At 55.9% G+C, this 26,108-nt stretch overlaps 3 protein-coding genes across 23 annotated transcripts in view; 2 read left to right on the plus strand and 1 right to left on the minus strand.

Annotated features, from left to right (window-relative positions):
• DSTN (destrin, actin depolymerizing factor) overlaps window positions 1-2,716 on the plus strand; it is a 1,228,633-nt gene extending 1,225,917 nt beyond the window's left edge. For all 13 annotated transcript variants that reach the window (XM_050745396.1, XM_050745389.1, XM_050745397.1 and 10 more), the window contains one exon: window positions 1,509-2,716. In XM_050745396.1, the coding sequence (XP_050601353.1) occupies window positions 1,509-1,618 (110 nt within the window). In that variant the 3' untranslated portion in view covers window positions 1,619-2,716. The remainder of the gene's footprint in view (window positions 1-1,508) is intronic.
• The window catches only part of LOC126929204 (protein PET117 homolog, mitochondrial), a 549,430-nt gene that overhangs the window by 4,310 nt on the left and 519,012 nt on the right, over window positions 1-26,108 (plus strand). The window contains exon 1 of one of the 2 annotated variants that reach the window (XM_050745416.1): window positions 22,201-22,204. The exons of the other annotated variant lie outside the window; for it this stretch is intronic. The gene's annotated coding sequence lies outside the window, so the exon portion shown is untranslated. Of the gene's footprint in view, window positions 1-22,200; window positions 22,205-26,108 lie in introns of those variants that run through there. 2 annotated transcript variants of the gene reach the window in all.
• RRBP1 (ribosome binding protein 1) overlaps window positions 8,086-26,108 on the minus strand; it is a 69,373-nt gene continuing 51,350 nt past the window's right edge. For 7 of the 8 annotated variants that reach the window (XM_050745335.1, XM_050745337.1, XM_050745336.1 and 4 more), the window contains 17 exons: window positions 24,186-24,324; window positions 21,951-22,129; window positions 21,795-21,829; window positions 19,933-20,023; window positions 18,982-19,074; window positions 16,198-16,290; window positions 16,033-16,116; window positions 15,804-15,893; window positions 15,053-15,145; window positions 14,641-14,712; window positions 13,987-14,082; window positions 12,944-13,027; window positions 11,077-11,184; window positions 10,274-10,357; window positions 9,791-9,883; window positions 9,088-9,237; window positions 8,086-8,629 (listed from right to left, as the gene is read on the minus strand). In XM_050745335.1, the coding sequence (XP_050601292.1) occupies window positions 8,591-8,629; window positions 9,088-9,237; window positions 9,791-9,883; window positions 10,274-10,357; window positions 11,077-11,184; window positions 12,944-13,027; window positions 13,987-14,082; window positions 14,641-14,712; window positions 15,053-15,145; window positions 15,804-15,893; window positions 16,033-16,116; window positions 16,198-16,290; window positions 18,982-19,074; window positions 19,933-20,023; window positions 21,795-21,829; window positions 21,951-22,129; window positions 24,186-24,324 (1,623 nt within the window). In that variant the 3' untranslated portion in view covers window positions 8,086-8,590. The remainder of the gene's footprint in view (window positions 8,630-9,087; window positions 9,238-9,790; window positions 9,884-10,273; window positions 10,358-11,076; window positions 11,185-12,943; window positions 13,028-13,986; window positions 14,083-14,640; window positions 14,713-15,052; window positions 15,146-15,803; window positions 15,894-16,032; window positions 16,117-16,197; window positions 16,291-18,981; window positions 19,075-19,932; window positions 20,024-21,794; window positions 21,830-21,950; window positions 22,130-24,185; window positions 24,325-26,108) is intronic. The other variant, XM_050745340.1, reaches the window with a different exon arrangement.

The raw sequence follows: 26,108 nt of genomic DNA on the forward strand, positions 1-26,108 counted from the left end.
TATGAAAAAAATTCTTGCTTCCTTTCCCGAGCCTTGCTGCTGCATAGTTTATTGCCGGGTCAGGTTCTTCGTGCATTTGGTTTGATGTTTGGCACCCCCCAGAAGTGTGTCACTGGATTGCTAACTGACGCTTTTAAATCCTTGAGCTTCAACACTTTCCCAGCCCAACCAAAAGGTTCAGAGTGGATTCCTTATTATCTTTATTCTGCATTGCTTTTCAGTAAAGGGAATTGCTTTGCACACTTGATTTGGTGATAATAAAAGATAGTGACTGGCTGGGTGTAGTGACTCACACCTGTAATCCCAGCACTTTGGGAGGCCGAGGCAGGTGGATCACCTGAGGTCAGGAGTTCAAGACCAGCCTGACCAACATGGTGAAACCCTGTCTCTACTAAAAATACAAAAAAAAAAATTAGCCGGGCGTGGTGGCACGGGCCTGTAATCCCAGCTACTTGGGAGGCTAAGGCAGGAAGAATGCTTGAACCCAAGAGGCAGAGGTTGCAGTGAGCTGAGATCGCGCCATTGCACTCCAGCCAGGGCAACAATAGCAAAACTCCATCTCAAAAAAAAAAAAAGAAAAAAAAAAAAAGATAGTGATGACCATGCTACCTTTTTTCTCTAATGAAAGCATCCACTGGCTTTCTCAGATCAGTCCTGAGTAGCTCAAAAGCTGACCTCCTGTGCTTTCAGCAGCTTGAGAAATAAATGGTCTTTAAATGATGGGAATAACCATGCAGCTATTTAAAAGACAGTGGCCATTTACAGAGAGGCTACTGTATGTAATCCATAATTGAGCTCGTTTTTGCAGTTGGTAGTGTAATTGTTCTAAGAAAGCAGTCAGTAACATATTTCACATAGTTTTCATTGTGATCGATTTATAAATGTGTAGTGTAATACCATTGAAGAACCAGCTGTTGCTTTTCAATACAGTTGACAAAATCAACTGTGCAATCAAAAATAATTTGTATTTTTATATTTTAAAAACCAAGAAAATTTTTTTACTAGACCTGTCTTTTAGCTTTGTAGCGAAGTACAACATATCTATAGAAAAGTGTATGCCACAAATTATTGTAGAATGTGATGAATTTTTCAGAGTGAACATAATGGTTATTTCTTAATCTAATGACCAGCACCGCAGAAGCCTCCCTGGTGCTGTTCCCTTCAATTCATAGCACTTCTTTCTGCCTGCCCTTCCTCCTCAAGGTAGCCAGCACCCTGGCTTCTAACAGCATAAGTTAGTGTGGGCTGATTGTGTGTGCTATACCTATATATATAATAGAATATATGCATTTTAAATCTGGATTCTTTCAGTGAATGCCGTTTGTGAGGCCCATCTATCTTGATGCATGTAGTTACAATTATTTATTCTCATTACTGTGTAGTATTCTGTGTTTGTATATACCCCAGTTTATCCAGATTAGAACTGGTCTTTTAAAAGTTTGATATCTTAGAGAAAGAGATAAACTGCTGCCATAATTCTAAATAGAATTGTTGTTTTTCCTCTCTAGGCATAAAACATGAATGTCAAGCAAATGGACCAGAAGATCTCAATCGGGCTTGTATTGCTGAAAAATTAGGTGGATCCTTAATTGTAGCCTTTGAAGGATGCCCTGTGTAGGTCTTTCAGTGCCACAAATTGAAAGCTTCCATGTTTAATGTTATCCTCTTGCTATATAAATAAAGCAAATATATTTAGGCCAGGGTCTCACTGAGGGGGAGCTGTCTCGTCATCTTTTAGAGTAAACGAAATATTCTGTAAACATATGCAAACAGCCCCTAAATAAAGTCTAAAGTTTTATTGGTGTGAAATTAAATTCTTATTGGCCATATGCCTGTTTTGATGAGTTGATTTATAAAGAATTTTGTTAAGCTCAGGATTTTAAATTATGCAGTTCACAAAACAGTAAAGGCCATGTGAAGAGAATTATTACATCTTTATTAATCTCAGCATTTACTTTGTTTCTTTTGCTTAGAAAATTGCTCATAATCTGGTTATAATTTTGGCCCAAATTCTTTATTCTTCCTTGAGCTAAGCAGAATAATGGAATATAATATGTCTTTATAATATAACAACACTAATACACTAATAGTAAGATTAAGTCAGGCAGTCTTTTACTTCTACCAAATGTGTAATGGAGATTGCCTCAAAATTGTGTCCACATAATCCACGCTGATCTTGCAAAAGCACTATTTCAAGCACATCATTGGAATACAGGAAGTAGCCCTGCACCTGCCGGTGAGCTCACCATTCACTGATTGGGAGAGTGACCTGGCATCTTGGAAATCATGGTGTGTCTTCAGGAGAATGTGCAGTGTCTTGTAACAAATTATAATGCAAATTAGGGCTACATTGTAATCTGCGTTGTTAATGAAAATGGTAAAACAATATTGACAAACTAGGACACCTGTGGTATCTTTAGTTGTATCTCCTTCAGAAGTTTGCTTCTTATGGTATAATAAAGTATGGAAGAATATCGAGTATATGTTTACTCTGGGCCTGGGAGAACTTAATTTTCTAGAGCAGTTTGTTGACTCGTGTGCAATGGGGAGAGGTACCATGATGACACTCACAGGGAGCCACTGTTCACTGACATTGGGAAGTGGTCATTGTTCATATCACGGGCGTAACACTTGGAACGATATAGAGATGCACCAACAGTTGAACTTAGAAGTAGCAGTATTGGCTTTGTGTAATAAAGGAAGCATTTTTGACTTATCTCTCGTGTAATTATTTATGTGTGAATTGGGAATATAAGATTTTGCCTTCCATATGGGGTAAGTCATTGAGGTTTGGGTATTTCCAATAATTAAGAGTTAAGATTGGCTGAGTGTGGTGGCTCACTCCTGTAATCCCAGCATTTTGGGAGGCTGAGGCAAGAGGATAGTTTGAGGCCATGAGTTTGACAATCAGCATGGGCAACATAGTGGGATCTCATCTACTAAAAGTAAACAAAATTAGCTGGGTGTGGTGGTCGTAGTCCCAGCTACTTTGGATGCTGAGGTGGGAGGATCATTGAGCCCAGGAGCTCAAGGCTGCAGTGAGCCAAGATCGTGCCACTGTACTCCAACTTGTTTGACAGAGCAAGACCTTGTCTCAGAAAAAGTCACAACTCCCTCTGGTGAATAAGAAAGTTGGTGTAAAAGTTGGGAAATTTTTCAATGTTTATTTTTCAATGTTTATTACACAAAATTGTAAAGGTAAAAATTGTAAAGGTAAAAATTCTCATTTAAAATTTAGAAAATAGAGAAAAGGGAAATTGTACATTGTCCTACCACACCATCACATGGTTAGCCTTTTGATACACAGCTCTGCATTATTACATGTCAAAGACTGCACATAAACTATGGTGGTCCCATATAATTACAAGGTATTTTCTACTATAATTAGATACACAAATACCATTGTGTTACAGTTGCCTACAGTATTCAGTATGGTAACATGCTGTCCAGGTTTGTACTCTAGGAGTAATAAGCTCTCATACAGCCTAGGTGTGTAGTAGGCTATGCCATCTAGGTTTGTGTAAGTGCAGTCTAGGATGGGGAACGTTTTAATGTTGATCCACGTGCCAGGCTTTTGTGAGACAAAGTTATGCTTTAATCAAAATACTTATTTCAGAATTGTCTAGAAAATAGTGCTGGCTGCTTGTCATTCATCCTGAATTTCTTGTTTCTTTACTGTGTAGCAGTGCTTTTAGTGTGGGTTTTGTTTTTTGAGACAGGGTCTTTTTCCCCTGGGCTAGAGTGCAGTGGTGCAATCATAAGTCACTGCATCCTTGAACTCTTGGGCTCCAGCAAGCCTCCTGCCTTGGCCTCCTAAAGGGCTGTGATGATAGGTGTGAGCCACCGTGTCCTGCTAGTGATTAACAGGCTTCCAGGGAGGTGCCGTAAGTCCAAGACTGCCGTACTCAAAAGTCAGCCATGTAGGTAAAGCCAGATATTTCGTCAGGGAGTTTTAGGAGGAGGAAATTTTTCCTGTGGTGTCGGCTTAAGTGTGGCACTGTTGTGCGTGTGTGAGGTGCATTCTGTGGGAAGCATTTCAAACAGTATAAAGGGATGTGATGTAAACATCTAGAACTCATTCCAGAAATTGAATAAAATGCCAGTAGTTACTCTTTCTCTAGGGGAACTTTTGAGAAAGTCTTAGTGGATTCCTGAGGCCCAAGAATTGTGCTCACAAGCACTCAGGGTGATTCTGGTACAAAATTAGGGTTCAGACCTCAGCTGATTGGTCTGCTGTTGGTCAGGAACAAAACTGAAGTATACTCTGCTTCCAGAAAATACGTTTACCTTTTCACAAATGCTAACGCACTGCAAAAATATATTTGTGGAAAGCTGACTTAGTCTCATCTAGCGGTTACTCTCTTGGCCTGACAAAGCAGCAAATAAAGCCATTGCTAACAATTCAATCAGAGCTTGACTGTGAAGTTATCTCAGACAATATTACTCTGCAAAAACAGTGGACATAAGTGACTTGGATCATAGGTTTCGTTTGGTGGTTTCCTTTCTGCAGAGTACTGGCTGCTGTAGCCCAGCAAGTGCAACTTGTTTCTTGACTATAATTGCCCTTGGGACCACCAGAGACTGAATACGCCCAACACATCACTTCTTCGTGATTTGGGGCATTTCTGAAATTGAGAACGGGCTCTAGACTGGGTTCCAGCTGGGCTGCAGCTGGAAGGGACAGTAATGGCATTATGGCCGGCAAGGGGAGTATTCCAGGAGCCAGGGTTTCAGTGGAAGGAAGGCTTGAGTACCATGTTTTGTTACTGAGGGCTCTCTGGGTTCCGCACAGTCCCAAAAAGGCACTGGGGAAGGGACTTACAGAGCCTCTGGCCAGTACCCTCAGTAACCAGCACAGAGGTGAAGTAACTTGCCTAAGGTTAGTCGACTCACAGGTGGCAGAACTGGGACAAAAACTCAGACCTCTTCATTTCTGTTCCTGAGCTATTCTCAACACCTCAGGAGAATTCACTTCATTTCTCTTATTATAATTGGATCATCTTTCCACAACACTTCTAACATCGGAAATTCAAAGGTTAGGCCTTGTTCAGTGCTGGGGTGAGATTTGAAAGGGCCAAGACGGAAAGCATTTCTTTTGGGCTCTGAGCTCCCGTCAGACCCAGCCCTGAAGGAAGCGCAGTGATGGCATCTGTGGAGGGCCTGGAGTGGCTTCTATAACAAAACCTCGCTTTCCCCGCACTTGTCCCTCAGGCCTCACTGGCTCCTTGCCTTCGCTGCACAGCTTCCTTCTCCGCACCCCTTCCTTCTCGGGGTGCCATAGGTGCGGCCAGCAGGCACGGCATTGTGGTGCCTGTGTTCCAGAGTATCACGTGGAGATGACCTGAGGAAGCTCGTCTGAGCGCAGCTGTCTGTGAGGGGCTTCAGGTCCCGTTGTGCTGTCTATGGGCCACGTTAACCTGAACTTCACATCTACTCTGTGGGCTCTGGTCATCTTCACCCAACGGCCCAAACCCAGGGTCTAGCTTTGGGAAGCCAGGCCAGGGAGGAGCAGTGGTTCGTCTGTTGGGTGGCAGCTGGGTGAGTCCTGCCTCCACAGTGAACTTCATTCCAGGAACAGCACGAACCAGTCCTCTGGTGCTGCCTGAGCTCGGCTACAGCTATAAGACGGGGCTGCGAATGGCCAGGCCAGTGACCTGTGCCATGCTAGGGAATGCCGTGGGGCTGGGGAGGCTGCTAGCCCCTTCTGCAGGAAGTCTGTGAGGGCTGCGCCTCAGCTGGCTTCCCCAGAGCCTGACATGGAACCTGGTCTGGGACAGTTGAGGCCCGGCCCACCTAAGGCAGGGCCCAGCCGGCAGCCTGGCAGACTCGGCTCCCTCTGCCCACTGCTGGGCCTAAGGACTGCTCTGGCCCTGCTGGGGCAGGTGGGGACAACAGGTGATGAGCCCTTAGAACTGGAGCTGCAGGAGAAAAGCTCCCAAGTGGCATTCTCCTGAACTCCCGGGCCAGCCGCACAGGAGTCCTACACCCCGTGCTACCTGCCTTCAGCTTCCTCCCTTGTGCATGCACAGACCTGGGGCTCCTAGCAGGTGGCCACAGAAGCGGCAGCGTGGCACCTCAGCATCCCTTCTCCTTCGCCAAGGTCTACCCTTTCCTCTGCTCAAAATGAGTACCCCTGCCCCACTCCTGTGCCTTCAAAGGGCATCAGCCCAGCATGGGGCGCTCAGTCTCGCGGTGTGGCAGGTCGATGGGGCGATTCAGTGGCAGCCCTGCTTAGCACACAGGTCTGCCTATTCCCCACACTCACCGGGGCCCACACCACTGACCTGACCTATGGCCACCCACGTGTGGGGTTCTGCCTCCTGCAGGCGGCCTCCCTCACCCAGAACCTGTGCTCCCACTCAGCCCCCTGTACTAGACGCATGGGGGTGCAGACGCAGAGGGCCCAGTGGCTGTTGCGGGGCCCTCAGCCCCGGGTGCTCTTCCCCAGGCTCCCCACATTCCAGAGCCCAGCACTGCCCCGCAAGTACTAACCTCCCAGGCTGTGGGGCCTAGCCACGTGTCAGAGAGGTGGCTTTGAACCTGCCCAGCCTTTAGCCCGGGGAGGGGGGCGGGGTGCACCTCACCGGGAGGACCGAGGGCTTGCTGAGCGCCAGGCACAGGGCTGGGAACGGGCAGCCATCAGGTGTCCTTGCAGGCACTTCCTGCTACTCAGTCCCCCAGCCAGAAGCCAGGATGTCAATGTTCCAAGACCGTGGGATCCCTTTCTGCTTCAGCCTCCTCTAGAGTTCTACAACAGGCAGGCTCGGCTCTCCCTACTCAGAAACCTCAATGGCTGTACTGCCTCCCCGGTCCAGCCCCCCTGGCCTTGGTAACCTGGCCCCCCTCCATGCCTCTATGATGGTGCTGCCTGAGTGCCAGCCTCCCTCACCTCACACACATCTGCTTTTCCTGGGAGCTCAGCTTAAGCCCACTTCTCCAGGGACCTTCCCAGGATTCCCAGCACCAAGAACAGCCATGACACACAGTGCCACACACCACGGCTGGGTGGCCCACAGGCACTTCCTGAGAGCTGGCGCCAGGGCTGGGCCGAGCAGTTTGAGGCTAAGCAGTCCCAGGCTGCAGGCAGAGGCCGTGTGGGGGGCTGAGCAAGGGAGGCAGACAGATGCACACCACAGGGCCTCCCTAGGTCTTGAGGTTGTGAAAACCACCCCCGAGTCACTGCCATCAACTGAAAGGGCCACGTGTGACAGAGATCCCAGAGCAGGCCACCTGCCATGCTCGTAGGCTGTGGAGACCCCGGTTCTTGCTGCCACTGTCCCCGACAGCACCCTTCTCACAATGCCATCCTGCAGGACCTGCCATCCAAGAGCCCAGTTGTCCCCCAGCCAAGTTCGGCCAAGCAGACCCTCTCCCAAGATTCTGAGGCTTGGCAGGGAGATGCAAGTGAACAGTCCTTGGTCAAGGTAGACCCGCCTTCCATTCCGGACTTGGTTGGGGCCCTACTGTGACTGAGCCTCTGACGTCTCTTTGTGGACTAAGCTCCAGGTTCCTATTGCTTACACTCAAAGACACACACTTCTTGGGGCCAAGGACCACGCTGTCAGGGGCCGCTGAGGACACTGGGTCTGAGGGTCGTGGCAAACCTAAGCTGGCTTCTGCAGGTGAAACTCTGCCTCCCAGGGGCAGGCGGTGGGCTGCTCTAGCCCTGGCCCACCCTCTTGGAGTGTGGGTGTTTGTTCAAGCCCCAGCCAGGACAGAGACCCCTTGTTCATTCCCAGACCTCCGTCACACAGCAGCCCAGACCACCAGCCGCACTCACAAACCTCAGCCCCTCCGGGATGCGGGACAGCAGTCAATGTGTCTGGCTCTCAGGCGTAGCAGGCCCTGCTCCCTTATCCTGCCCAGAGGGCACTGAGGTCTGGGAGGTGACAGGGAAAACTGCTGGGGGCCCCAGAAGCAGCGAGTCTCAGCCCCACACTACGCGGAGCTGCAGACACCCTGCCTTCAAAGCAACTGAGGCCCACACTTGCTCTCTCCCCGAGGACGCCCCCACCCCTTGGTTCTTCATCTTGGGCCCACCAGTGGGTGGGGGAGCCCCAGCAGATGACCAGACGAGACCACAGCACCGGGCACCAACGTTGGTTTTAATGGCATCAACACCCAGGAGGTCGCACGTCAGTTCTCGCTGGCAATGTCTAGGGGTGAGGGGCTGTGGCCTCCAGTCGGCCCCACAGCCTTCGAGAACTGGCTGCCCGGTCCCACCCGCTTCCCGTCCCGCCCTGCTGAAAAAACACGAAACGATTGCACTGACAGACAGACCCCAGAGTGCCCGGCCTCCCACACACCCACGGGGCTGTCAGAGCCAACCAGGACTTTGGCGTCACTCGGTGGTGGCCCAGGGCTGCGCCCAGGATAGTGTTTATCAAACGTGACACAGGTTCGTTTACAAACGGGGACTCTGGAAGGTCTACTTCTGTGGCTGTAAGAGACTCTGGTCTCTCATGGCTTCGCTCGGAGCTACCGGAAGTTGGGCCTGGATAACGCTGTGTAGGTTGGTCGGTGTATTTGTAAGGAATGTGTAAGGCATTTTGGTAAGTTGAACAGTAACTTCTCTTTCCACACAGGAGACTCAGACAGAGGTGCCCTCCTTTGAGCTGCTGCCGTCCTCCTGTGAACGAAGGCAGGTGGCGTGAAGGGGGGCTGGGCCACGAGCCACAGCAGAACCCCCTGCTCTTCCCCTGGGCCATCGGTCCCTCCCTGGACTGACCCCCTCAAGCCACTCCAGTCCCTCGGAGAACAGGAGCCACAGACCCCCGGGGCTGGGGGACAGGGAGGAGTTGGTGGGAGCCGAGGGGAAACCATCATCCTGCAGGGCAGGGGCTGGGGCGCTGGCTAAGGGGCCCACACAGGTACAAAGTGAAGACCTGGGCCAGCAGGGGGACCGGCAAGGGAACCCCAGAAGGGCGGGTGCTGGGCTGGGTGGGCTGAAGCACTCGTTAGGAAGTCTCTGTCCCCACTACCTCCGCCCAGCTCTGCCTCTCCCGGTCCTGCCTCCCCTGGGGCTCCCGGCCCAGTGCTCCCAGCAGCTCGGGCTCCTCCCGCCCTGCTTTGGGGCCAGGCACGCACTGTCTTTTCCAGCTGTTCCTGCAGCTTCTTCACTGTGTCCTTCTCCCTTGCCAGCTGCTCCTGGGTCGTCTTCAGAAGCTCCTGCAGTTTGGTGGCAGCGCGTCCCAGGTCACTTGTTAACTTCTTCTCTTTTTCTAGTCTCTCCTGATGGTCAGAAGGTTGACGGGGGTCAGCCCTTGCACCAGCGGGAGGGCCACCCCAGCGATGCCCACAGGACCCTGATGCCAGGGGCTGGAGCCCTCTGGGGACACAAGGAAGGCAACTGCTGGTCACCCAGAGACAGGTGGTGACCACAGGGAGGAAACCGCCCATGCTGCCCGTCAAGGCTGTGTCCTGCGCTCTCAGCACCACCAGGAGACCTTCCTGGGGCAGGAGCCGTCTACTCTGCACTGTCCGAGGCAGCACAGGAGACACACCTGACTACTGAGCGCCAGACACGTGGCTGAGGAACGCACTTCACGTTCTCCATGATTCACATTTCAACAGCCACCCGGACTAATGGCTGCCATGTCACCATGTGACACTGCAGGGCTAGGAGCCCCCACCCCAGCCCCGGGGAGTGACAAGGGGAACCAGTGCCGAGGGCAGATCCCGGCGGGGTCGGCTCTCCCCTTCCTGGCCCCTTTCCGAGGCCAAGAGTGGCCCCAGCCCCAGAGCAGACCCCACAGGTGTGACCCCCGCCCCAGCCCCTGCCTGCCTTCAGCTGGGAGGCCTCCTCTGTTTCTGAAGACTCCAGGGGGCCGGCTGTGCGGAGCTTCTCCAACTCTTCTTGTAACCGGCACGCCGAGGTCTGAGCCTTGCCAGAGAGGGAAGTGAGACGTCTTACAAATGGCTGTGCTGTCAAGACCCTACTGAGCACGCCTGGGGACCAGAGGACACCCCCAGCCTGAGGAGCAACAGCTCCATCCTGTAGCTGGAATGAGTGGGCCGGACTCACCAGTCCTGACCCCAGCCCCAGGCCCTCAAGACTCCTTAGGGATGCAGACCACCCACAGGGCTCCCAAGGTGCCTCCAGCCTGTGCTCCACCTGCCCGGGCCCCATCCACTGCTGCCTAGAAGGCCAAGGCCCAGGCCCAGCCAGGTGCTGCTGGGCACAGCCGAGGGGGGCAGGGCTGACCCACTTGTTCCCTGGAGATTCAGGGCCCAGGGACTGATGGGGGCTGAGAGTCACCAGGCAGGGCCTGACCTCCTCAAACTCGGCCGTGAGCTTCTGCCGCTGCGTCTGCTCATCCTCCAGGATGGCTTCTGTCCGCTCCAGTTGCGTCTTCAGCTGTGCAAACACCACAAACATAAGCCGGCAACCCGGTGAGGAACTTTCCGGGGCCCAGGGCTCCAGCACAGGCCCCACTCTCTCGCTGCTTCTAGCTTCCCCTTTCCTGGCCCAGTGCTCCCCTCGCTGGGGAAATGGCACCTTAGCCCCTGGTACAGACTTGGGTGTGGCTCAGGAGCAGCCGATGGGGCCTCTGCAACCTCAGGGGCCTTTAATGAGACTCACAGGACAAGAAAGATGCCTCCGAGCCCCGGCCCCACGGCCACAACCCCAGCAGCCACACCGCGGCCACCCCAGGGACAGCCCTGCCTCTCGGTGAGGGCTCGTGGTGGCTATCGCCAGGCTCAAAACTCTGGAGGGTGAATATCCTGCTAGCGATGTCCCAGCCGGGGCTGCAGTGGGAGACAGTCCCCTTCGGTGGCTGCAGACCCTGCCCAGGGCTGCTCCCCCAGCCCAGTAGGTGCAGACCCCAAATCGCGGACTCCCTCTTCGAGTCCTACCTCCCCCCACTCCTCCAGCCTCTCCACCTGGCCACCTTCCTGTCCCGTGCTCTGCGGCATTCTCCGAACCTGGGTGACCCACACGGGGCAAAGCAGGTGGGATGGAGAAGCAGCGGAGGCCGGAGCAGCCGGTGTGGGGTTTAGTCAGAACAGGGGCAGCAGAACCTGCATTCTTCCTGGGGTTAGTGATGTGTCTGGGGACCGGCTCACCACCCTAACCTGAGCAGGGTCCTGCTGGGCTGGGGGGGCCTCTGGGGAGGAAGCTGGGGCCCCAGCTATGTCACCATCCTCTACGTGGCTCTTCATTTCACTCAACTGCTGCCTGACCTGGAACAGGAAGGGGTGGTTTGCAAATGCACGGCCAGTCGCACACCTACCATGCTCACTCCTGCAGGGACCCCCTCGGAGGACCGTGGCTGCTCTCGACAGCCAAAGTTCCTTCAGGGGACCTGGCTTGGTAACTGTGACTTAAGTCTGGGTCTCCCCCAGACCCCGCGCCAACCTGAGCCAAACCAAGGCCACCAAACCTCTGGGCTAATGAGATCCATGTGCTCTGCTCCAAGCCCAGCCAGAGGGGAGCCCTCCCTGGGAGTGAGGGGAGCCCTGACGAGCACGGCCCACAGAGCAAATGAATCCCAATGGAACGGGGGGGTGGCCGCCACGCTGTCTACACTCCCCGTTTCTCCTTCAAGGACGCAGTCCACTGCTCAGAGCCCTTTCTGGGGTCTAGAAAACATTGTGAGATGACATTCTTGCCTAACAAGGTCCCCCTATCCCTGAGCTCCATCACCGGGAGTGGGTGACATATCTGGTTGCCCCCAAACCACTGGGCCTGCAATTTGAAGGGCAGGTGTCACTCGAGAGGCTCGGGTAGAGGTTCCAACTGGAGACCTGGGTGGGGCCCTTGGCATAAGCTCCCCAGGGAACATGGGTGGTCTCAGGCCCTGCGCTGAGGGGCCACCCCAGGTACGTGGGAACCCCACACATTCTTCCCTCCCTCTGAACAGCCCCTCCCAACACAAATGCCAAACTGCACAGCTGGAAGACAACACAAACTCCAGGGGGTCTTCTCTGCACACCCCCGGCCTGGGCCACGCCCCCAGGGCCTGTCACCCAGACTTTGCTCAGCCAAGGCTTCAGTGAGTGGCCCCTAGACACAGGAGACCTGGCCTGGGCAGCACTGCCCTCTGGTGTTCTGGCCCGGGTAAGACCCGAATGACCAAGGGGGAGACCCAGGGTGTTGGGAGCGTGTGCCAGACTCACCGGCTGCTGCAGGGGGAATGCCAACCCATTTTTATTTAAAATCTCCCAATTTCTCCCTGTTGACAACTAATTCAAGATTTAAAAAAACACTGCAGATCAAACAGAACATGTCTGCAGCCTCCCAGGGTGCTGCGCACAGCACCAGTCTTGGGGCGGTACCAGATCCGGTGAGGCTGGGTGGAATCTGCCAAGGAGCTGGGACTTGGCATCAGACACCTGAGCTGAATCCCAGGAGGGACTCAAGAGGCCGCCTGCACAGGCAGAGCTCCTGTGGTCTGCCAACGGGGCTGCTCTCTGCACCTGGCACCGGGCCGGGCGTGGAGCAGGTCTTCCCTGCATGCCTGTGACTTTCACTGAATTGATCTGAGCTGTCACTGAGGTGAGAAAAACCCACAGAAGGCACGGGACTTGCTGAGAGCCCCAGGGCGATGGGTGGCCAGGTCAGGAGGAACCCCCAGGCTTCCTGGTCTTGTGACGCCAGGGACTGCAATGTCCCTGACGCCCCCAGCTGACTACAACGGGCTCACAGGGAGTGCGGACACCCAGAGCTCTCACTACCTTGAACAGGGGACCAGGTAGCCAGGGGACAGGAGATGGAGTGGGAGCACGCTGGTCCCAACAGCCACAGGCCCAGCTCAGAGTTCTGGGCGAATGTGCAAGAAGGCCCCCAGAAGCTGGCCCCATGCTGCTCAACGGGTGACACTGTCCCTTCCCCAGACTTTGTTTATCTTTGAGTGGACACAGACGCATGACTGGCAAATGCATCTCACACACGCAACACCCCAGGTCACACTCCTGGCATGGGGACATGGAGGCCACCTACCAGGGCAAGCTCATCACTCTGTTTCTGGGCTTCGCTCTTGGCTGCATCGAGCTGAGATTGAGATTCTAGGAGAAGTTGCCTCAGCTTGGGAAGAAAACAGAGGCAGGTGATGGGAAGAAAGGAGAGAAAAGGAGAAAACCAGTCCCCGTGAGTTAGCGCCGAAACATAAAACCTAATACATCCACTTAACCAGAGCCCTGAGGAGGGTCACAGAATCGGGAGGGCACAGGGCTCGCCAGGCTTCCTACAGCTACAATTTCTTTTCTGAGGACTTGCGAAGAATGGTGTTCACTGCACACCTCTTTCAGACCTTCACAAATGTTTATTGATTATCTCTTGCAAAAAAGGGCCAAAAGTTTGAGATTTCTGTTTTTCAGAGATGGTCTCAATCTGTCGTCCATGCTGTTCTTGAACTCTTGGGCTCAGGCAATCCTACTGCGTCAGCCTCCTAAGCAGCTGGGACTGGAGGTGCCCACCACTGTGCCTGGCTAATTTTTTTTTTCTTTTTTTTTGGTAGAGATGGGGTCTTGCTATGTTGCCCAGACTGGTCTCAAATTTCTGGCCTCAAGCAATCCACCTGAGCCTTTCAAAGTGCTGGGATTACAGGCATGAGCCGCTGTACCTGGCCCGAAAGTTTGAGATTAAACCAGAATGGGATGCTGGATTTGTGCTTTCTGCTTCTGAAGAGCAGAAAACAGTATCAGATCTAAATCCACTTCCCACCAGATACGGTATCAGCAAGCCAGGCAGAGAATCCCCTTGTGGAGGGATAACCTAAAATGCCAAATGCCTCCCTCAGGGCAGGGCTGCCTGGCTCTGCCCCTGCCCTGGCTGGGAGGCTGCCTTTTTGAAACCTGCCCTGAGACACACCTCAGGTCTGACAGCCCAACAAGGGGCCTGCAAGGCTTCGGGCAAATCCGTGAGGACTCGGACTTCAAGGCTTATGTCAACAAGAGCTGCTCCCACAGGGCTGAGGAGAAGCAGCTCAGGGAGGACCGTAGCTCTGCTGGGCAGGGGCTGCGCTCCTCAGGGGGCAGACTCACCCCTGCCACCTCCTTGGCGTAGTTCTGGCACTCGGCGCTGGCGGCTGCCATGTGCTTTTCCAGCTCTGCCTCCAAATGGGACGTGTGCTCCCTCACCTGGACAGACACACAGACAGGCACACACATGCGCCAGCAGCCTCTGCTCAAAGGGCACTAACCCCAGGGAGCAGACTGGCCCTGGGATAGGTGAGGGCTGTCGGGAGATCCCTGAGGCCCATCAGCTACCAAGCGAATGAGAAACTAGTCAGCGGCAAGAGAACCCCTTACTGCAAGTGGCAGGCTGCACCTGAGCACTCCTGGAGGCTGACATGCTCTTAGATTTACTCGCAAAGGTAGGTACCAAGGGTACCTTCTCCAGGGCTCCCTGTGGCGTCTGAAGGGGGCAGTGGGGTCACCTTGACCATAAAAGGCCGTGGCAGGAGCCCTGTTCACCAGGGCTGGGCAGGTCTGCACAGGGCCCGCGGCTGTCTCAGGGTCCTCTGAGGTAGTAAATGTCTCTCATTAAGGAAAAACAGGACGGACAAGATCCCTGGGCTTGAGAGAGAATGCCTCCCTTAAGGCACACGGTCCAAGTAAGTGAAGTGCCCTCTGCAATAATGTCACTTTCAAAGGGCTCTGGGGACAAGAGAAAGAGTTCTCTGAGCCCCCACATACCTGGTCCGAACTTTCAAGTTCTCCTTTTAGCTTCTCTACAATCTCTTCGAGATGTTTCACTGTGACCCGTGACTACAAAGCAAGGGAAAGGCTCCGTCAGACATGAGCGCCCAGGGGTGTCTCCTTCCGAGGCCATCTTGGGACCCGAGCAGGACTGACCCGACTTAGGAAGCCCCAGGGGTGCCCACCCCACCCAGCTGGGACAGTCACCCTGGCACCATCTGGCAGCGCCTTCCTAGGCAGTGGCCTCCTGGAGGACAGGCTGAGCTGTCATCCCGCAACTGTGCTTCACAGAGTCGTGGAAAAGCCCCACCGAGACACTCGAGTCTCGCAGGTGACAGACCACCCTGTCGACTCTCCCCCGGGCTTCATGTGCTCCACGGTGCCGGGAGGCAGGCAGGGCGGCACATACCTTCTGGAGCTCCTCCTCCGCGGCGCCCACCTTGGCCCTCCACACCTGCTCCTCCTCCTCCACGCTCTTCTGCAGGTCTCTGAGCATGCCCTCCTGGGGGAAACCGAGGTGAGGCAGGGCCCTCTCCCTCCCGGCACCCGCACCACACAACCACATCTTCCTGTCCCTGCAGCCCTGGTCACCTGCCGTGCTTCCCCTGCTGTGACTTCCTGAGCGCCAGCATTAGGTGGGGAGGGAAGGCAGCCACTGTCCTGGGAGGGAGGTCCTCTGGCCAGTGGGCCAGGGTGGCTGCAGTGCCACTCAAGGAAACAAGGTCTGTGACCTGCACGGGACCACTAGGACGCTTGTCACTGCCGGGCTTTGCCACCGGCACCAAGTGTGTCAGTGGCCCGGGATGAGGAGCACGGGACGGGCCAGCCAGAGAGTGGCAGGGCTGGACTTGGCATTGCTCTTGGAGTCACGAAGAAAGGGAGTTCAACCTGGCCGTCACAGCTGCTTACCCCATCCTTCCCCTTCCCCTGCTCAGAGACCGGCCCCAAACCTTCACCTCGGCCCTCTCCTCAGCTTAGAAACAATGACCTCAGAGGGCACCATCCATTCCCTTTGCCATGCAGCCAAAGAACGGGGCCCAGAGTCACAAGGCCAGTGGGCTTTTCCAACACACCAGGCCACCTCCTGCCCCGTAGGCCCTGAGGCTCTCCTTCCCGGCAGCCTCCCAGGGATGCCCAGCTGACAGGTTCCCAGCGCTCACCGTCTCCGCCAGGATGCTGCGGTACTGGTCACACTCGGCCTGCAGCGTGCTCTGCGCCTCCTCGGCCTCCCTCAACTTGGAGGCCAGGTCCTGAGAGAGGGAAGAACAGGTGTCGTTAGCCACACACTGAGGTTTTTCTCTTGGCTTCCCGTTGAAACAACTCGGGGCAGCCCCTCTTCCTGGGGACGGGGAGCCCGACAGAGGGCCCTTGCCAGGCGGCCACACATACTGAGGAGGGCTCCGCGGGAGCTGGCGGGTGCTTCAGCAGCGTGGGGCCTTTCTCTTTGAGATCCTGCAGCCACTCGGTGTAATTCTGCAACAAAACACATTCGGTGAGACCCAGGGACGTTCCCTGGGAACCGTGAGGTCCCCGGGAACCACCCTCCCCTCCTACCTGTTGTGCCAAGACAGAGAGTTCTGGGAGCAGAGTCAGCAGGGCCTCCATGGTCTGTGCCTCAATCAGGTGGAGCTGCTTCTCCGATTCCTCCTGGGGTGGGGGCGGGGAAGAGCAGAAGGTTCAGCTGCGGAGATGTGGGGCACCTCCCCAGGTCTTACTGATATGCCCGGGTCTCTGCCCCAGAAATGGCACATCCTCAGCTCTTCAGGGAAGCGACAAGAATCGAAGGAGCAGATGAGGCTCCACGAGGCTGACTGTAAGCAGAGGGTTACCCAGCCTGTGTCCGGCCCATTTCAAACACACTGAGCTCTGATGAAAGCAGCATACTGCGTCAGGCCAAGATGGCAAGTGCCAGCTCCCGGGACATCTCCCAGCAGGGACGGGGTCTCCACCAGCTCTCATCTCCTGAGCTCTCTGGGTGTGTGTGCATGTGTGTGGGAATTTGGGGGGGGGGGGGAGCCTGGTTGATGTGTGGGAGCCAGGGCAGGAAAAGGGGATAGGAGGACACTCATGGCCTCCAATGTTCTGGAATCTAGAGCTGTGATGGGGATGGGGGGTGAAGGCAGGGAAGCGGTGCGTCTGCTGGCGGCACCATGGTTAAGCGTTAGTGGCAGCCAGGAAGGGGCAACCCAGAGAGGCTCATCTCCAGCCACCCTGGAGAGGGAGGATCAACATTCCCCCTCTGCAGAGGGAGAAGCCGACTCAGAGGAGGCAGGGACTTTGCACCCTGTGCCATGCTGGGTCGGACACCCCTTCAATCCTCCTGGATGAAGAGCCAGCGGCCCCCATTCTAAGCACAGCAAAGAAAGAAAACAAAGGGGGCCCGAGGGAACCACGAAGCAAAGCCTAGGACCACAGTGTCCCCAGGGAGAGAGGTGGGCCCTCCCACACCCCGAGGGGACAGCTGCTGGGGTCCAGCCTGTGTCTGGCCCTGCCACCACCTGGACAGGCCTGGCCTGAGACCCAGGGCGGCCTCAGGAACTCCACCTGGATCAGAGTCGATGGAGTGTAACTCCCCCGAGCAGAGTCCTGGAATGTGCACGGAGGATGCTGACCATTGGACACCCAGCCTGAGCGCAGCGCCCTCTGGCCTGACGCACACCTGAGAAGCGGGCCCTTCCTGGCTGGCCAAGTTATGCACAGGTAGGGCCCGTGCCCCATGTGGACCCTTGCCCTCACCACCACCACCGAGGCCTCCCGTTGTGAGTCAAGGCAAGCTGGAGACCCAGAGGCCACCTTCTATCTGGCTGTGTGACCACAATCAAGTCAGGTGACATCTCTGGTCACAGCTTCATTTACCACATGGTAGCCAGACAGTTTCTGAGGTCACTGGAGGCTACAAGGCCAAGATTCTAGGAGTCTAACTATAGCTCTCACAGTGTGGCCTGAGGCCATCCTTCACCTCCTGCCCCAGCTAGTGGTCCTCATCTGACACAACCCTCGGGCTTCCTGGGAGTCGCTGCAAAGCTCCTGCCGTTGGGGCAGACATTCCCGTGAGGGAGGCTGGGAGGCCAGGCCCTTTCATTAGGTAGGAAAACGTGTGTGACCTCAAAGTGTGGGCGAGGCCTTTAGTTATGGCTGCGGCTGGCCATGTCCCCCGGCCAGAGCCTCCTCACTGGCTCCTGGACAGCCCTGCGCCCCAGAGGCAACCCGTGGGCTCAGACACTGGGAGACGCCTGCACACATCCCACCTGGACGGTGTGGAGCGCGGGGCCAACGTGGCCCCCGTTCCCCGAGTGCTCGCTACAAACAATGTCCTCCCCTCTGGGACTTAAAGACTCTTCATGGGACTGGGCACAGTGGCTCACGCCTGTAATCCCAACACTTTGGGAGGCCAAGGCAGGCAGATCACTTGAGGTCAGGAGTTGGAGACCAACCTGGCCAACATGGCAAAACCCCGTCTCTGCAAAAAATGCAAAAATTAGCCGGGCGTGGTGGCGCCTGTAACCCCAGCTACTTGAAAGGCTGAGGCAGGAGAATCGCTTGAACCCAGGAGATAGAGGCTGGAGTGAGCTGAGATCTGGCCACTGTACTCCAGTCTGGGCGACAGAGCAAGACTCCGTCTCAAAAAAAAAAAAATACTCCTCCCGGAGCCCCTGGGCCACGACTCCAGAGGCCCAAGCAGCAGAATTACCCCGACAAAAGGACACACAACAGAAATAACACTACAACAGGTCACCAAGACAGTGCAGCCTCGGGCTCATGTCTCCAGTCCCACCCCAGCAGCTCTGCACCCTCAGCCAGAGGGATCAGCACGGAGAAGCCCATCAGCGGGGCACCCCCATCCCTCTCTCAGGGAAAGGAGCAAGTGAAGAAGGGAAGGAGGGCAGGGAAGGAGGTGGGAGGGGGGAGGCGGATGTAGAGCCGGGGTCTGGTGTGGACTCAGGAGCTCTGAGGCCAAGGCCACTCTGTGTGCACTTAGTGCATCCTAGTGCACCTGTGCGTCTGTGTGTCCTAGTGCATCTGTACGTCCTAGTGCCTCTGTGTCTGTCCTAGTGCATCTGCGCATCCTAGTGCCTGTGTGTCTGTCCTAGTGCGTCTGTCAGTCCTAGCGTGTCTGTGCATCCTAGTGCCTCTGTGTGTCTGTCCTACTGCGTCTGTGAGTCCTAGCATGTCTGTGCGTCCTAGTGCGTCTATGCGTCCTAGTGCTTCTGTGCGTTCCTAATGCGTCTGTGTGACTGTGCTAGTGCATCTGTGTCCTAGGGTAGCTGTATGTCTTAGCGCATTTGTGTGCCTAGTGCACTTTGCATGGTGGGAGCCTGAGTGTGGCCGGGCTCTGACCTTGGCCTGGGTCAGGGAGTGAAGCTTCTCCTTGCAGGCCTGCTCGGCCGTGGCCAGCGCCTCCATGGCCTTCCAGTTCTTCTCCCGGAGGTCCTGGAGGGGACACAGGCGAAAGGTCAGCAGCCTGCGCTGGTCAGTCACTGACACACCCCCACGAGCTGCCTAAGCTGGTGTCAGACAGGACAGGGCCCAGAGACCCTCCCTGATGCCACTCTGGCCCATAGAGGACCTGCCACGGGACAAAATGCCCTTTCCTTGGCCCATGACCATGGCGCCTGAACACAAGGCCTGGGTGCCCCAGCCAGAGGTGGGTAGCACGGCACAGGGTGAAGAGGTGGCGCATTTCGATGATGACACCCCTAGGCAGAGGGAGGAGGGAGGGCCAGCCTGTGACCTCAGAGGGAAGAGGTTCCTGCCACCAAATGGTTAGTGCTGATCCCTCGGGCCAGCTCTGGCGGAGCCTGGCACAGGGAGGCCAAGGCCAGAGCCTGCCTTGGGAAGCTGCAGCCTCTGCAGGGAGCAACCGGGCCAGCCAGCAAACCCGGCTCTGTGAGAAGGGGGCAGGAGGGTGTGGCCAAGGCCACACCGGGACAGCAGGCATGCCACCCGCCCAGCTTCTACACCCCCTTCTCCTGGGACCAGGATCCCCACTTATGGCGACCACGTGACTCAGGCCAGGCCACCGGCACACCGTCCCCACCCCAGGGATGACTCCACACTTCAGCGAGTGGCGCAGGCTGATCCACAGGCGCTCAGCTCTGGGTCTTTGGTGGAACTCAGGGGTAAGCAGAAGCACCCCCCACATCCTGGATCCCCACAGCACAATAGGGTGTAGAAACACAACCTTGGCCCTCCTCTGAGTCCGGGGCGGGTGCCACACCGCAGAACCTTTCTCGGCCCTACTTGTGCTGCCCTGGCCCATCCATCCCCGCCTGTGCCTGCCGCACTCACATTGTTCTTCACTTTCTGCTGCTCGACGGCCTCCCTGAGCTCGGTGGCCTCCTTCTCCAGACCCGACACCTGGGACTCCAGCTCCTTGAGGCTGAAGGGACACAGCGAGGTCACCGCCCAGGCTCCAAGGGGCTACATCCCCCACAGATCCCACCTGAGGCCCCATCCAGGGAGGAGCACCTTCGAGGCTGAACCATCTGGCCAGAGACAGTCCCCTACGGCTGCCCCCACCTCACCCAGCATGAGCTCCCAGGGAAGCCTGAGCAGCTCCTTAAGCCCCCCACCCTCCACCCATCCAGACCACTGACCCCAGAGCTGTCACCAGAGCCCTAGTTGGTGACACCGGAGAGTTGGGTTATCAGGCGAGGCGGAATCATGACCCTGCCCTCAGAGCTCTCCTGGGGCCCTCACAGCTTTTCCCTCCAATCCCTGCATCATGTGACAGCCTCCTCCAGCAAACCACCCCAAGAGTGTCCCCAGAAGGATGAGACCCCGAGTAAGAGGCATCAGCAGGCCAGTGGCAAGGACACGTCGACAATCACCCCCTGGGCAGCCACTGCCCGAGTTCCAGAATATCTGGGGCTGAATCACTCCTCTCTACTCCAGAGCAGGATGACCCAGCCCACACACAGCTTTCACATCAGCTTTTTGAAGGAAATAAAACCACCAATTTCTGCCAGACACATCTGCATGATGCAAAAAAAATTCAAATTGATCCTAATGGCAACATGAGTTAATTATCCTAGTAATATGCTGTGTGGCCCAAGAATCTGATCTTAAAACACAAGAGCAAAACAACCACCTCTCTACCCCAACAAACACCATCAGGAGAAACAAAGTTTGCCCATGCATTTTGGGAAAGGAAGGTAGACAAGGTTTGGCTGTGGGTCTTTCTGGGCCCTCGGGGTGGCTGGCTCCCTTTCCCAGTCCCCAAGCTGCAGAGCCCAATGCCAGGGAACACGGGCTGTGGCCCGGGGATCTGCCTCTGCTCAGAGGCACAGGGGGAAGTGCTTCTTTGGTGATGAGGGCCAGGACAAGGGAACTTTGTGAGCTGATGGCCTAGGACACATCTGACCGCGTGTGAGGGAATGTAGGACATCCTCCACGCCTCCCCCACATGCTGCTTCATGGACCCCTAGCCACGGTGGCCAGGAGCTGCCTCCCGAGACTGTGGGCATGTGTTACAGGATGCGAGCCCCAGAAGTGATGGTCACAAGGACTCCGGCCCCTGGCTCGAGCCACCCCACCCAGGTGTTGGCTCCGGCCTTAGCAACAGCAAACACACACTCCCCGAGCATGGCCTGGCACTGGTGCTGCTGACATGGAGGGAAAACAAGGTCTGGCCAGCCGTGAAGTCAACTCATAGATGGAGGAAAACAACCCTGAGACGCTGCCAGCTCTACCCCAACGCCTCAAACCTGTGCTCTGGCAGCAAGCCTGAGTTCGCCATTCTGGGTTGTACAACCATTTTTCCTGTTACATTTCCTGACCTCAGCCCCTAAAATCCCTTGCTTGTAGACACAGAACCTCTGACGAGTCAGTCCCTTCCCACAAGCGATGGACGGGTAGATGGACGGACGGCAGGTGGCAGGGGGTGCTCCCACCCTGGCTGAGGCCAGTCCAGAACAATGAGATCTGGCTCCGTGAGTGTGATCATGGAGCTCTCCGCAAGGCTGCCTGCTTCCCCGCTCAGGCCTGCCCCGTCTTCTAAATCACCGGGAGGATGGGGGAGGGAAGGGAGCCTCTGCAAGGGGCTCTTCTGCAGAGGACCTGAGCACCCTTCTGAAAACCCTGGTCCCCAAGGGTCTTTGGTCCCCCACGCTGAGGCTCAAGTGAGCAGGCAGGGCGCTTCTCCAGCTTACCGAGTCTGCTGCTGGTCAGCCTCCGCCCGGCTGGCCTGGAATGAGAGACAAAAGCTCCTTGGTCTCCAGGAGACTCATCTCATGCAGCGGGACTAGTCCACCCACCTGCTGGATGGAGTTCCCTTTCCTCCCCGCAGCCCCAGGCAGGAGGCTGACCTGGGCGTCCTGGGCGTCCCGCGCCTGGCCTGCCTCCAGCAGGGCCTCAATGGAACGGATTCTCTCTGTGAGCTGGGAGTTCTCCGCCCTGGCCTCCTGGAGCTGCCCGTGGAGACCACTCAGCTCCTCGCATTTGCTGCGCACCTCCGCCTCAGAGGACTGTAACTTGCTGTGCAGCTCTGGTACAGAGGAAGGGAAACAAGAGAAGTTAAAAGGCTGGAAACCCCAGGGGTGGGGTGGGGTGGGTTGGGGGGATGCCCTCTTAGCACACGCGGGGCACTGAGGACTTCCTCCTGCCTCCTCTGTGGGTCTGGGGCTCTTAAGACACACAACTGACCACTGGGGCCTCTTGTGAGCTGTTGAAGAAAGTGCTACTCCGGCATCAATCCTGAGAACTGTCAGTGTACAATGCAACGCTCTCAGGCCACTCATGAGAAAATGATGGAGACTGGAAATGGACTGCTGCTGAGGCTGTTAAAGATTCATCTTCTAGAAGACTCTAGCTCATACTAACTGAGACCAGAAGTTCTTTAGAAAGTGGCTAAGTGGATCCCACTGCCACACCTCCCCCACCTTCCTGGCTGGGTCCCCCCCAACCCCCAAGATCTCTTCACAGTCAAGAAAGGCCAGGGGCTGACTTTTCTGTCCTGGGCCCCTTTCTCCCCTTGAGGTATCCTCCTCCCCAGGTGACCTCAGACAGTCCCGTGCGTCTAAGTGTCATCTTCGTGCCTCTGAGGCTGCACGCTCTCCAACCCCAGGCTGTGCCATCTGCCACTTCTAAATGAAGCTCTAGTTAGACAACGCAAACCCAGCATCCCGACCTGCCAGGACTCCTCATCTTCCTCCCTCGCCCACCGCTGAAGCCTACGAGGCCACACCGCCATCTGCCAAGTTGCCCTCCTCAGTAGCACCTCTGTGGCCACCTGGGCCCTGCCCTGTTGCCTTGGGCCTCGACAACTGCAAGGCTTCATCCCTGTCTCTTTGGGCCACTCCTGCCCCTCTGGTCTGTTCTCCGCTTGGTGCCAGTGTTCAGAAGCGCATATGAGACCGTTTCATCTCCTGCCCCAAGCACTTCTGTCACACTTTCCACAGTGCCCAAGCTCCTCAGAGGGAGGGTGACCTGGCCCTGCCCCACCACCAGCCTTCTCCTTCCAGCCACACTTGTTGGCCCATTTCTCACACGGGCCGAGTCAGTTCATTCCCACCTCCGGGCCCTGTGCCGGCCTCTTGCCATGCATCCCCTCCTGCCTCAGAGTCTCCAGGACCACATAATCTAAAGCCACGCCCAGGCCTCTGGAGCAGGGGCCGGCAAGCTGGGGCCGTGCCTCCCAACCTCCGTTTTTCCAGGTGGTATCAATGAAGCTTTCTTTGAACACAGCCAGGCCCCTGTTCACCCAGTGTTAATGGGCACTTTTGCCCAGTCTAAACCACTGTGGCAGAGCTGAGCAGTTGTGACAGAGACTGGCCAGAAGCATTCACCATCCATCCCTCACAGAAACAGTTGCCAACCCTGCCCTGAATACAGTCCCTGTGTAGACGGCCCTGCTGTGTAACCCTGTACTTGCAGGTGACTCTGCCGTGTACCCCCTAGTCCAGCCCAGCCCGGCAGCCACGGTGGTGCTTGGCCCGGGGAGTGGCTCGGGAAGCATTGGTGAGCCAAGGGCTGTGGGGCCCCTCACTGGCACCTTCAGCTCCCTTTCTCCAGAGGCTCTTGGCCCTCCATTCCTGTCACCCTTTCCATGACCAACTGGAGCAAGGGAACCACAGGCTGGTAAATCCCACCTGGCCTCCAGAGCTGACTGAGTTGGGAGAGTAGAAAGGCCCAGAACACACATTTAGCTGAGATGCCTCAGGACCTCCTTGGCTCACCCACAGCCAATGGGGACCCAGGCGTGGGAGGGAAGCAGTGACTTCTGCCCCCACAGGCTCCACCCCCACGCACACCAGGCCCTCACAGGCCTTGCCCCCTCCACTTCTAGCCCCTGGAGGTCCCATCCTCGCAGCTCCACCTCTGCATCTCTGGACAGCACCTACAAGCCAACTGTGCCCCCCGCCAGCCCCTAGACTGGGCATAATCCCCTACTCTTTGACTTTCTGAGTGGCAGTCAAGATATCCGTGCTGCCCTCACCCAACAGGCCTAACCCACTGAGTTTTGGCACTGGAAGTGGGGCTGGGCCGGCATGCAGACCCCGCACCCTGCACTGACCCCCTGGCCCCACTGCTGCCGCCCTCACCGGCCATCTGCTGCTGTTGCTCCTGGGCCTTCTCTGCGTCCGCCCGGAGGCTGGCGTGGCTGCTCTGCGCGCGGCACAGCTCCCGGCTGACCTCATCCAGACGCTTCTGCAGGGCCTCCTCACTCTCCCTGTGGGATGCCTGGGACGGGCAGGGGAGTGGGGCGGTGAGGATGTGGAAGGACCAGGCCCTCATCGGCTCTGTGATGGAGGCAGACAGAGCTCTTTACCCCACCAAAGCCCCGTGCAGTCTCTGGTCCATGCGGGAAGGAAATGCATCTCTCAAGGTCTAGAACCCGCACAGGTTTCACCTCAGCCAGCACCCTTTCAAGTAGAGAAGGTAGATGCCAGGGACCCACACTCATTTCCCAGTTCTTCTCTGAGTCCCTATTTTTGTATTCTCAAGTGATTCATGAAGACGTGGTTACTGCAAGAGCCCAAAGATACCGATTCAGAGTAAACTAGCAACATTTCCCAATCCAGTCCTCGATTCCTCTCCCAGAGGCGGACAGCTTGGTGGGTCTCCCACCTGCAGCTCCATGTGTTACACACACGCACGGTGCACCACTGCGATCACGCTATAGGGCAGTGCTCTTAGTTCTCAGTGGAACCACATGAAATTGTCAGTGTTTGACCATTTTTACCTACAAAAATGGCAATTTCACATGGTTCAAAAGTATCTCAGAGACATTTCCTCACTCAGGACAGACAGGCCCACTGCACCCTTATTTACGAGCCACACAGAGCTTCAATGTTTGCCAAGTTCCCGACTCAGCATCAGGCAGGCTCTGGCAGTCCCAATCAGTGCTCCACAGGACACCCTCATCCACTTGCAAAGGATTCCCACACACTGGGGCAGAAGTGCTGGCCAAGGCCTCCATTTAACCAACCCTTTGGAGAACTCAGTTCTCCAAAAAGTCCAACCACTGATTATTCATTACCAAGCTTGTCTAGGGGCAGAACCAGGTAAGAGGGGCATCAACAGACAGCTGCTGTTTGACGAAGAGGCTGGGAGTTATCCCTCGTCAATGGCTTTACCAAGCTGATCCCATCCACATGCGTTTTCATTTTCTTTTAGGGCAGTGGCTGCACAACCTGGAGCTAGGGGAACTGCTCAGATGAGCAGCATCCAGGCAGAGGCGCAGCTGGAGCCAGTGAGCCATCGCCAAGGATGTGGCACTAGGCCGTGGTTCACGTGTACTGTGCAGTGAAAACTGGGGGCAGCTTTAGGATGGGCAGTGCTTTCTGCATTAGAACGTAGCAGGGATGACTCAGTTCCAACTCCTAGAGAGGAAAGGAAAGAAAGGAGTGACTGCAAGCTGCTCCCAGAATGCACACCTGCTTCTCCTCTGCCAAGCGTCCCTGGCAGGAGCCTGCCTTGCACCCACTGGTTCCAACACCCTCACACCTCTGCCTCGACCAAGATACTCAGGGCAGGGTCACTGCACAACCGGAAGAAAACACACCAGCTGCTGCTGCTTCTTTTCTTTAAGAAAAGGGACTCCAGCTCAGTCTGCAGGGAGACGGACCGCACATGCTCTTCCGTTTGTTACCAACATTCATTAGAACTCTGATTCCAGCAACAAGCAAACAAAAACCCACGCACCTGCAGGAGCCCCAAGCTTAACATCTTTCATGGAAACCACGTGCCTCCATCTTAAGACCTGAGATGACAACTGTCTTTGCCTTGAAGAGAATGTCATTAGCACAGCCAATCACGCTGAACAATTTCAGAAGCGGGTCCCATGGCTGGGCGGGCCGGCTGGGGACTTTCATAAGACTCTCCCGGATTTCTAAAATTCAGTTCTTCTAGAAGGATGTCATCGGCACCTTCAATGGGTACTTTCTTCCAAGCAGACCCCAAGAGGTCGTCCGGGGAGAGACAGGCAATGGGGGGCAGGGCACCTCCCTGATGCCAGTGCTCCA

This window comes from Macaca thibetana, chromosome 10 (assembly GCF_024542745.1).
Source record: "Macaca thibetana thibetana isolate TM-01 chromosome 10, ASM2454274v1, whole genome shotgun sequence".
Classification (NCBI taxonomy): Eukaryota; Metazoa; Chordata; class Mammalia; order Primates; family Cercopithecidae; genus Macaca; species Macaca thibetana.